The sequence below is a fragment of the Rhineura floridana genome, chromosome 10 (genome assembly GCF_030035675.1).
Source record: "Rhineura floridana isolate rRhiFlo1 chromosome 10, rRhiFlo1.hap2, whole genome shotgun sequence".
NCBI classification, from domain to species: domain Eukaryota; kingdom Metazoa; phylum Chordata; class Lepidosauria; order Squamata; family Rhineuridae; genus Rhineura; species Rhineura floridana.
In genome coordinates this window covers 19,659,684-19,671,795 of record NC_084489.1, presented here as the reverse complement: position 1 = coordinate 19,671,795, position 12,112 = coordinate 19,659,684, and the positions used below count along the sequence as shown (strand labels likewise).

At 41.0% G+C, this 12,112-nt stretch overlaps 1 protein-coding gene across 10 annotated transcripts in view; it reads right to left on the bottom strand.

Annotated features, from left to right (window-relative positions):
• ULK4 (unc-51 like kinase 4) overlaps positions 1 to 12,112 on the bottom strand; it is a 447,010-nt gene that overhangs the window by 411,847 nt on the left and 23,051 nt on the right. For all 10 annotated transcript variants that reach the window (XM_061587596.1, XM_061587594.1, XM_061587592.1 and 7 more), the window contains exons 10-13: positions 2,602 to 2,723; positions 2,059 to 2,128; positions 1,261 to 1,366; positions 25 to 129 (exon numbers count right to left, since the gene is read on the bottom strand). In XM_061587596.1, coding sequence (XP_061443580.1) covers positions 25 to 129; positions 1,261 to 1,366; positions 2,059 to 2,128; positions 2,602 to 2,723 — 403 coding nt within the window. The remainder of the gene's footprint in view (positions 1 to 24; positions 130 to 1,260; positions 1,367 to 2,058; positions 2,129 to 2,601; positions 2,724 to 12,112) is intronic.

The following is a 12,112-nucleotide window of genomic DNA, read 5'->3' as shown; positions in this document are numbered from 1 at the left end:
GTGTGTAGGAAGTTTTAGTAGTACCTTTGGATTGTCAATAACAGGAGTAACGATTAGTTCGGACTCCATAAAGATAAGCTCTTTCACTTTCAACTCTAAATCCTGCTGGCTGCAGTATATGTTTTTCTCCTAGAATATAAGCAAACATTAATAGTATTTATAATAATATGTTTTTAAACACAGCAGATATTATACAACTCCTGAATTTATTATTAAAAGGCACCGAACGGTTTTCCTCGCCAGCTTAAAAAAATATCAGCATGGGCAGTCGAATTAATTTCTGTTTCCAAAAGGGATAATATTGATCCTTGAGACATGCATTAATGTAATGCATCCCACTGACTAGAAAAGTACCTTAGGAACTATCAATTAAACAATATGAAAACAGTTAAAATTTTGCTCACCATTTCCTGGTGTACAAAATAATTATCATAATCTTATGCAATTTCGTTTGTTCTCATCATGTAAAGAACAGAATAAAAATCACTCAGATATATTCCACTGTAAATGTATTCTGATCTTTCTGTATTCTTCTTGCTTGCTATAGCTAATTTAACTGCTTCACTTTCTCCTCACTTTATCCCACCCCTTCGCAATCTTTTTTCCCCATCATTCTTTCCTTCTCTCATCTTTACACATTCTCTCACCTTCCTCATACAGCTCAGTTTTCAGGCAGGAATGCATCTCTGCATATATGCTCATAACCTATAGATTTATTATTTTGTTCTTGTTACCATCCCATCATTCTACTGCTCTGAAGGTTATTGAAGGTGTGATCTTTCTGGTACTGCATCTACAATCACAGTCATAAGGTTTCACACTTGGAAATATGCTCCTCTGAAATAAATGACATTTCCTTCTGAATATATTTATTTATTTATTATTTGATTTATATCCCACCCTTCCTCCCAGCAGGACTCCAGGACAGCAAACAAAAGCACTAAAAACAATTTAAAACATCATAAATGGCTAAGATTGGACCGTACATATTAACCTATAGCTCTCTGATAATCTCCAGTCTACTTTGTGCTTATTTTATTCTACCAAACTGAGTTTCAGCAAGAATTACCAATTATTGCCTTCCAGTCAAATATAAAGACCTCATCTTTTAACACCGTCAATTATATTATCACCATCATTGGCTTCAGTAATGCCGTCTTTTCTTAGTTAGGATTTGGCAGCTCTGCCTCTTCTCTGTTTTTATACAGCAGTCATACAGAATTCAGCTTCTGGATTCTGCTTCCTTCAACCTACACTCACCTTTGCTGAAGGACATGGAGATGCTGTGTGAGCTGAATTTGTAGACAGAACAGTAGCAGCACTGTTTCTTTCTACTGCAGTGCTAGTTCTAGGGGTGGGACGAGAACTGAAAGACAATGCATGCATAATGCAAACAAACAGAACACTGAAATGCACATTATTCCAAGTATGTTCTAGATTTTGGACCCTCTACACAACTACTATTCATACAGAATAGTATGAATAATTACAATTAAACTTACCCCTATTTATTACATTTTAAGTGTTTCCTCATAAGATTTTACTATAATTCTTTATACTATGTATATAAATACATTTGTTAACTCAAAATACTTATACAATGAATTGTGACACCTTTGTAAAGGAAATTTGCATTCTCATTAAATCTGAATTGACATGCTAATTTCACTCTTTTCATATGAGTCACTGGAAGGAAATGAACTTAGGAATGTTCAAATTCATACATGTATAAAGACTGTAGTATGACTGAATGACCACAAAATGATTACTGAATTAAATTAACCATTTTTAAACGTAGGTACTCAATGCAAATTCTCACATTTCATATTGTCCTTCTAGGGATGACCTCTTAATCTCATTATGATAAAGAATTTCGTCAATGCTCACTATAATTCAGCTAGTGTCCTGTGCTGCGTTCTAAACCCTTGAACACATGAAACTGAATGAAGAGAGTGCCTCTATGAGTTAGGCATATTTATCACTGATCAACAAAAAACCCTGAAAAAAACAAGAACAAATCCTAAAAATGTCTTTAAAGGGGATGTGATGTTCTCATACCTGAGAAGAAAGATAGATTCATTTGATTCACCATCACTAGCATTTTTAGGGCGCAGCTCTTCTGGATTTTCTGGCAAAGAAAGAAAACACTGTATTTTAACCAACCTGAACAATGTATATGAATGTAATGTTTCAAGCACACATTTCTGAATTTTACATTACACTAATACAGGGGTTCCCAAACTGTGACCCATAAGCTTTGTTCAGGTTGTCCATGGCTTGTCCATATTAAATATTCACATTGATTTTTAACTGTATTTTTACTGCTTCTTCAATTTCTTATATTGTATTTTATTGTATTACCATTAGAATTCTATGGAATGCAAATTGTAATACAATAAAATGCAATATATAAGGAATTAAAGAAGTAATAAAAATACAATTAAAATCATACAGCACTTAGCACAGTGCATTACAATTGCTACAAGAGGTAGAAAAATAATTAAATGGTCCACCAAGACCATCAGCAATTTTCAAGTAGTCTGCAGGGAAAAAAGTGTGAGAACCATTGAACTGACACATGAAATGAAGGTGTAATCTTACCTAACTTGAAAGATCTGTTAAGTTGATTGTTTTCTGTTCTTGTGGACATAATACCTGGGAGGTTTTTTCTCTCTAACTGAACCTCAGACTTTCCAGGTTCAAACAGCTCAGCATTTCCACTGCTGTTCAAACAAAGGATAATGAAAAGCACTTTGACGTTAATATAGCTTGCTTTCACTGTATTTTTTTTAAGCTGGAAGTTTAAACAATTGAAATAGTATTGTAAAAGTAATTTTTTATTTATTTATTTACAGATCAGAATATAAGGAGCTTTGGGAATAAGTTATTTCAGAGATCAGAGCAATATACAAGAAAATCAGTAAAACACAATAAAATGTAACAGGCAATATAAAAATATAGTTGAGGTATTTGTAACCATATCAAAAAGAACTTAGTAGACTTCACTACCAGCAAAAAAAAATCACTTTTACTGAAACAGTTTGTAGCTTCCATGGTTGGAATTCTAGGAGGCTGGTGTACTGGTCAAGCAATACTGCAAGGGATAGAATTTGCTTCTTAAGGGAGTGTAACAAAACTTAAGATTATATTGAATCAGAGGGCTTACCTTTATTGCCATATATATATATACTGTTATAGAATATAGCACTACTAATACCAGATCCAGACTGTTAGTTGAAGTTAAGTCCCATTGATTTCAATGAGATGTCAGTGAAAGTAACTTAAAGCACAATCATGTTTACTCAAAAGTCAGTCACACTGAATTCAATGAAACTTACTCTCGGGGAAGTGGGTATAGGAGTTCAGCCTTAGCCTGGATAGCAACATGCTTCTGAAAGCAGTTGCCAGAAGCCACAGGAGGGGAGAGTGCTCTTGCACTTGGGACCTGTTTACAGACTTCCCATTGGCATTGCCCATTGGCATCTGGCTGGCCACTGTGAGAACAGGATGATGGACTAGATGGTCTAGCAGCTCTTCTTATGTTCTTATGGATCCAATCCATATAGTTTGACAGACAGGCAGCGTGAAGAACTCCTGTTTGCTGAAACTGCTCGAGTGGATATCGTGTAATACATTTTGACATTTGTACTGTAATGTACATGTAATGTGTTTGATGGGGGAAGTCTTGTCTGATCACGTGAAAATTGGTTTAACTTAACTTTAACTTACAGCTGAGGAGGGACTAGAGATATAACTTTTCAGTATGGAAAATCATAGAAGATATTAATATTCTGGTTGGTAATTGTAAGTTTAGAATTCTTAGTTAAACAGTGGCTATGTACACATTACCAGCTTAATATGCACCAAGGTCATTTCCCCTGAATGTGTTTCAAATCACATTTGCTCCTTGCTGTACTCATCAGTATGCTCTGATGTATTTTCACATCATGCTATCTGTCCACACCAGTAGGCAGACAGGGGGCATGGATGCAAACTGCCTGGTTGCTTTCCCCACCCATCCTCAACTCCTGTTCTTGAAGCTTTCATCCCTTCAACCCCACTCCCCTGAAAATCATCTATATTATGCTGTCATCTGCAGCCACAACCCTATACAACTTTCAGATACAATGGTGCAAGGATAAAATGCGGGGGAGGAGTACGAACTTATACATCTTCCAGATGCTACCATCCAGATTTAGGTACATCTTCCAGATGTGAGACAATCTTCTAAATTTAGATACATCTTTCAGAGAATGTGTCTATACATCTTACAGATACAGTATTGTATGATGATACACCACCTTGAGCTCCTTGGAGGGAAGATTGGAACTGGGTGACAGTTTGCAGCTTGGAAAGGGGAGGGGGGGGCTGGTAGCTAGTGTTGACTTTTAGCAGCACTCTCTGCTCCCCTTCACCTTTTGTGGCACCTGCCTGGAGATGGGTCACAGCTTTGTTTCTCCCAGTGTCAGTACTTTATATAATCTTGTTTGGTGAGACTCAGCAGTGAGGAACAAGGGCTCGGACGTGCAAAGGCAAGCATGGATCTCTTCTCCCCACCAAAAAAAATAAAAATCTTGTTTTAAGATTGTAATGCTAATTGCAATTACTTGGAAATAAGGTATATTGAAATGAGCAAGATGTAGGCTGCAATCATAACTCCACTTACCAGGGAATAAGCCCCACTGATTTCAATGGGACTCATTTCTGAATAGATATGGTTAGGATTGCAGTGTTAGTTTTGAGTCAACAGGATTAGAAGAAGATGGCAAGTGGAGGGTAGGTTGGAAGTGGGATGCTTCCCTGCAATCACACTACATCAGTTCTGTAGAACCTCCCCCAGAAGGAAAGGTAAGCATTTCACTTTGTACACAACTTGAATTCACTGCAGATCAAGTAAGCCTACAGTTCTGAAGTCCGATCAAAGCTGGCTTGGGGGAGTGCGCATTAAAACACAGTATTTTAACAGAAACTACAAGATATACAGTACTGCATGTCAATTGAGGGCAATGATGTGTGTACATAGATTCAGAATACAAGAGTGGGAGCACACTGAAACCAGAGTAAAGGTAATTGTGTACACAGCCAGCGTGATTGGATGGGGTAAACGGGGGGGGAGGGGACAAAAAGTGAATATATGGCTGGTGCTAGTCAGTCAGGGTCAGTCTGAGGTAAGTTATTTGTTATTCAGAGAGTCTTTTTTGGTTGGAATAGAGTCTGTGCTGGATGAGGCTTGGGAGTTTGTGGTGGATAGCCAGAAGACAGCAGAGGATCAAGGAAGAAGAAAGAAGACCTAAGGAGAGGGCGGAGTGGTTGGTGGCCAAAGATTTGCTGGAGTAGCTGAATACTTCGATTAGGTTGAAGAGACAAGGGTAGAATCTGTCTATAGCACTGAGCAGAAATAAGTGAGAGATGGTTTGGAATACTAGGCTCTGGTAGGACAGCCAGAGGAAGATTCCAGGACAGGACAGCAAAAATAGACCTGTGCTTCAATACGTCAGTAGGGGTTGAAACAGAGGATTCAACAAAAGCTCTCACTTATAGTGCTTTGTGAGGCTTAGTGAGGTGGAATTAACACAAAGACAATCTGGCAAAAGAGTTCTAAGATGGTAACTAACTGCTTCCTCAAGCTGTTTTGGTTTATAAAAATAGTATAAAATAAGCTGTTGGTATTTAAAGTTACAGTAAAAAGTCAGCAAAGTATATACCCATTTAAAAGGTACCCAAGCTCAAGGCTCTAGTTTTGGTGTACAAAGGCCTACACAGCTCGGGACGAGGATACCTGAAAGACCGTCTTACCCCTTATATGCCCAGTCGATCACTGCGCTCTGCAGGTGAGGGCCTCCTGCAGATACCATCTTATCAGGAGGTTCGTTCTGCATGATATAGGAAACAGACCTTTAGTGTGGCGGCACCTACCCTGTGGAATTCCCTCCCTTTGAATATTAGGCAGGTGCCATCTCTGCTATCTTTTCGGCGCCTTTTGAAGACTTTCCTCTTTCAACAAGCCTTTTAGGTTGAGACCTATCCAAGTCTGCATCTGTGTTAGAATTGCTTAATATGTTTTTTTAATAATGTTTTTAACCCTTTCTTAGTTATTTTTTAAAAATGTTTTTAACACTTTGTTTTAATTTATTTATTTGTTTATTTTATTGCACTTGTATACTGCCCCATAGCCGAAGCTCTCTGGGAGGTTTACAGCAATCAAAACGTATTTTAAGATCTGTTTTTATGATGTCTTAAAGTGTTTTTAGCACTTTGTTTGCCGCCCTGGGCTCCTGCTGGGAGGAAGGGCGGGAAAGAAATTAAATAACAAATAAATAAATAAAAAGAAAGTACTATATTAAAGGAATCACTTTAAGCTTGTGCACTACATAATCTTGTAACAAATAGACATTAATACATTTGTTAAATACAGTCACTAAACATGACTTGCTTTATACCATGCCTAAATCTCACAATTACTAGAGTTACTGGTAAGGTAAGGGTATAAGCGATATTCAATGGTGGCAGCAGCATGGAATTAGGAAAGCCACTGGAACTGAAGGAACCATTGTCCTTTCCCAAAAGGTGTTTCTCAGAGGTGTTGAACACATGACATTATTGGGGTTACGCTGCTCTCTCATGTCCAGAGACAGGAAACAGAGACTGGCCTTTGTTGGGCGCAATCCCCCTCAATCCATTTCATGGCAAGAATGAACACATCTTAGAACACTCACACAATGAAATAACATTGTACAAACAACACACTATCAAAAACCAAAGCTAAAGAATAGCAACTCTTTATAACATTACTTCTACCCTAACATGGAAGGGCACATGTCATGTGTTTAAACCTCTGAGAAACACCTTTCAGCTAAGGAAAACAGCCCCTTCTCTGGAAGTGGGAAATACATGACATGGCAGGATGTATTAAAGTTTGTACCTCCAGGGTGGGTTAATACCAATGCTCAAAGAATATGTGGACGACTTGCCTCCTGAACACCGCCTTTGCAGAAGTGTATAGTGCATCTATATTATAATGTCTTACAAAGTACATTGGAGTGACCCATGTGGCCACTCTGCAGACCTCATGAAGAGGTGCATTAAGCAAAACTGCTGCAGAAGTAAAGAATGCCCTCATTGAATGTGCTACAATATTTTTGAGTACAGGCAATCTCAGTGACTCATATGCTAAAGAAATACACACTTTAATCCGTTGATCTTGTTACTCTTCTCCCCAAAGTGAATGGATTAAAGGATCCAAACATTGACTCTGTCTACCTTATTGGCTTCATTCTGTTAATTTATTTATTTATTGCATATGTATACCGCCCCATAGCCGAAGCTCTCTGGGTGGTTTACAACAATTAAAAACAAATATACAAATTTAAAACACATTTTTAAAAAGCAATTTAAAAACACATGCTAATATGCCTGGGAGAAGAGGAAAATCTTGACCTGGTGCTGAAAAGATAACAGTGCCATTCCACAATTTGGGGCCACCACTGAGAAGGACCTCTCCCTTGTTGACAGACTCCCAGCTTCCTGTGGAGTAGGCACCCGGAGGAGGGCCTGGGATATTGAGCACAGTGTACGGGTGGTTTCGTGTTGGGAGAGGCATTCCATCAGGTATTGTGGTCCCAAGCCATGTAAGGCTTTATAGGTTAAAACCAGCACCTTGAGTCGAGCTCGGAAACGTACAGGCAGCCAATGCAAGTGGGCCAGAATCAGTTTTATATGTTCGGACTGTCTGGTCCCTGTTACCAATCTGGCCGCTGCATTTTGCACAAGCTGCAGTTTCCGAACCGTCTTCAAAGGCAGCCCCACGTAGAGTGCATTGCAGTAATCTAACTTGGAAGTTACCAGAGCATGAACAACTGAAGCCAGGTTATCCCTGTCCAGATAGGGGCGCAGCTGGGCCACCAACCCAAGTTGGTAGAAGGCACTCCGTGCCACCGAGGCTACCTGAGCCTCAAGTGACAGAGATGGTTCTAGGAGAACCCCCAAGCTACGAACCTGCTCCTTCAGGGGGAGTGCAACCCCATCCAGGACAGGTTGGACATCCACCATCCGGTCAGAAGAACCACCCACTAACAGCATCTCAGTCTTGTCTGGATTGAGCCTCAGTTTATTAGCCCTCATCCAGTCCATTGTCACAGCGAGGCACCGGTTCAGCACATTGACAGCCTCACCTGAAGACGATGAAAAGGAGAAATAGAGCTGCGTGTCATCAGCATACTGATGGCAACACACTCCAAAGCTCTGGATGAGCGCACCCAATGGTTTCATGTAGATGTTGAACAGCATAGGGGACAGAAGTGACCCCTGCGGAACTCCATACTAAAGACTCCAGGGTGCCAAGCAATGTTCCCCAAGCACCACCTTCTGGAGCCGAACCGCCAAGTAGGTGCGGAACCACTGCAATGCAGTCCCTCCCACTCCCAACTCAGCCAGTCTTCCCAGAAGAATACCATGGTCGATGGTATCGAAACCCACTGAGAGATCAAGGAGAATCAACAGAGTTACACTCCCCCTTTCTCTCTCCCGACAGAAGTCATCATACAGGGCGACCAAGGCTGTTTCCGTGCCAAAACCAGGCCTGAAACCCGACTGAAATGGATCCAGATAATCAGTCTCATCCAAGCGTGTCTGGAGCTGGCCTGCCACCACTCGTTCAAAGACCTTGCCCAGGAATGGAACATTTGCTGCCGGCCTATAGTTATTAAGATTTTTTGGGTCCAGGTAGGGTCTCTTCAGGAGTGGTCTCACTACCGCCTCTTTCAGGCAGCCAGGGACTACCTGCTCTCGCAGAGAGGCATTAATCACTTCCCTGGACCAGCCAGTTGTTCCATCCCTGCTAGCTTTTTAGCCAAGAAGGGCAAGGATCCAGCACAGAAGTGGTTGCACGAACCTGTCCAACCACCTTGTCAATGTCCTCAAGCTGTACCAACTGAAACTCATCCAAGAAATCAGGACAAGGCTGTGCTCTGGATACCTTGCTTGATTCATCTGCTATAACACTGGAGTCTAAGTCCTGGCAGATGCTAAAGATTTTATCCTGGAAGTGCCTAGCAAATTCATTACAGCAGGCCTCACATGGTTCTACCATGTCCTTGGGGCCAGCGTGTAATAGCCCCCGGACAATTCTGAAGAGCTCCGCTGGGCGGCAGATTGATGATTTGATAGTGGCAGCAAAATAGTTTTTTTGCTGCCCTCACTGACCCTAAATACAGCTTACCATAGGCACTTAACAGTGTATAATTGCATCCACCAGGAGTTCGTCTCCACTGCCCATGTCATTTCTGTATTCCACAGTTCAACCAGGGTTTCAACAGGAACGCCAGCCCTATCAGCCGGAAAACTCCCCCGAGCCCTTTGGAAACCATCCGGATCCATTAGTCTCTAGGGGCGGACCAACTTAATAGGTCCCCCACCCTTGCAGAGGGGAAAAGCCACTGTAAATCTAAACTTCAGCAAACAGTGATCTGTCCATGACAGAGGGACTGATGTAAGGCCCCCCACATTCAGATCACCATCTCCATGTCCAGTTGCAAAAACCAAGTCTACAGTATGCCCTGCTACATGTGTTGGGCCAATGACATATTAGGACAGTCCCATGGTTGTCATGGAGACCATGAAATCCTGAGCTGCCTCAGATAAGGTGGCCTCAGCATGGATGTTGAGATCCCCCAGAACCAACAGTCTGGGGGATCTCAACAGTACACCTGAGACCACCTCTATTACCTCCACTAGGGAGTCTGTTGGGCAGCGGGGTGGGCGGTACACCAACAAAATCCCCAGTCTGTCCCGCTGACCAAACATAAGGTGCAAAAACTCCAGACCAGTGGTCACATGGACTGCTTACAGAGGGAGATGGAGCTCCTATAGACCACAGTAACCCCCCCTGCCCGACCCTCAGGTCTACCCTGATGCTGAACCAGTTACCCTGGTGGACATGGCTGGGAGAGACCGATTCCTCCCTGCTCACCCACCCAGGTCTCGGTTATACATGCCAGATCAGTTGCCTCATCCACAATTAAATCATGAATGAGGGAGATCTTATGCACCTATTGAAAGCATGTGTATAAATATTAAAGCAATAAACTGCAAGATAGGTGATAATAGTATCAGTGCAGCTTACATTGTTCAAAAGAGTTACTACAGCATATAAATCACATAATAGTTCATATCTGTTACTGTACTTCCAGTTAGCTACATTGCTAATGGGTGACTACAGTCAAAGGTGAGGAGGTGTAGCCATGTTAGTCTGTTGCAGCCAAAACAAGGAGTCATATGACACCTTAAAGAAGGAGTGGGGAACTTTCAGCCTGTGGATCAACCTTGGGCTGCCAGGCATCCCCATTTGAATGACAAGGCTTTTTGGGAAGCTCCACCCACCTGCCCTGAAGTATATGATATCAGGTGTGGGGTGAGTAAGGGTGGGAGTTCAAAGGAACAATCGAGACCTTAAGGTGCACTCCCAAGTTATCCTTTTGCTGGAGCAAGACACGAATCAACTGATGGGTGGTGGGAACCTGCCTTGCTCAAGAAGAAAGTGGTTTCCATTCAGTGGAAACTGCTTCTCTAAGCCCTGCTTTTTGAACCTCTGAAAACTGTGCGAAACTGTTTTAAAGCCCTTTCCCCAACAGTCTCACACTGCTCTTTAAACTTCTGAAAATCAGAGGCTTAAAGAGCAGAGTGGGGATATTTACCAAAGGGCTGTTTGAAAGCCCCTGACCAAGTTGAGAGGTTCAAACGATCACGGCTTCAAAGTGAAGCATCACCTGGGACTTCCGGGAAGGGTGACTTCTCCTGTGCCTGCCTTTGAGACGAGCTCTCGTCTCAGAGGAAGCTTTTTCAGTTTTAAAATCAGTCAGAACGTTTTTTTTTTTTACTGGTAAAGACTTTCTCCCGGGCAGGGAGAAACGTAGAGATTAACCACAAAAGCCTGTGTTTGTTGGGAGGACTGGATTTCATTAGTTTATGAGAGAAGGTTCAGCCAGCAGTGCCGGACGGACTTCCAAACAAGCTCTAACTGATTAAGCGACACGTTTATCTTTTCTTCAAAGGAAAACAGATTTTAACAGGCAAGCATCCTTCTTTCTATTTTTATCATCTGGTTTAAATTGTTGCAGCAAAAAGAGATTTGTCAATGAATCAGCTATAAAGAATCCCTGGGTGAGTTATAACTCTTCTCTTTCATTCACGAAATTAAGGAGGAAAGAAATTGAAAAAGCTTATCTTTGTTATTATTGCAAAAAGCTGGCCTGGAATTTGTGCATTTTAAAGACACAAACGGATGTTGGATTTCTATTCCGAGGAGAAAAAAAATAAATAAATCTGATTTATGAACTTTTGGAGTATTATATGTCTGGGACTATTTTTTTTGGTCTATTTCATTTTGACGAATCTGCTTGTTCACGATGCCACTAACTGTTTTGATGCTGTGAACTAAATTTGTTTTGCATTCCTGAACATATAAGAGATAAGGCAGGCTGTGCTGTCTACACTGTGATGTCATCAGGCTTGGAATATTAACCCAATTGTTGCTGGAATAAGAAGTGGGTTTTTTTCTTCTTCGTGGTTTTAAGAATGGCAATCAAGAAAGTGGCTGAGATCCTGGAAGTAACTATGCTTCAGAAAATAATGGATGAGATTGAGATAACGAAACAAACCCTGAGACAGGGTAGACAGGAGATGAAAATTGAATTTGGCAAAATGAAGCAGGAGCTTAAAGAAATAGGGGATCTTGTGAGAGAGGAGGTTGATGAGATCAGAGATACAACTGGACAAGCATTAGAAGATGAAAAAAGAAAAATTAAAGGGAAGATGCAAGCCCTGGAGATTGGAACAAATGTGGAACTGGAAAAAGACTTGGAGTTTATGGATATTAGAGATAAAATTTACGGTTTGGAATTCAACGTCTCTGAAGAAATTAATGAAGATATTAGAGATAAAGCTATCAATGTCTTGGATAAATTTCTGGACTGGAATGATATGATGGAGCTTGACATAGAAAAAATCTATGGAATTAATTACAGATATGTGACAATGGAAAAACTCTCAAGAGATGTGCCAGTGCATTTCGTAAAAAAGAAGAACAGAGATATGACTTTACAACAATATTTCAGCA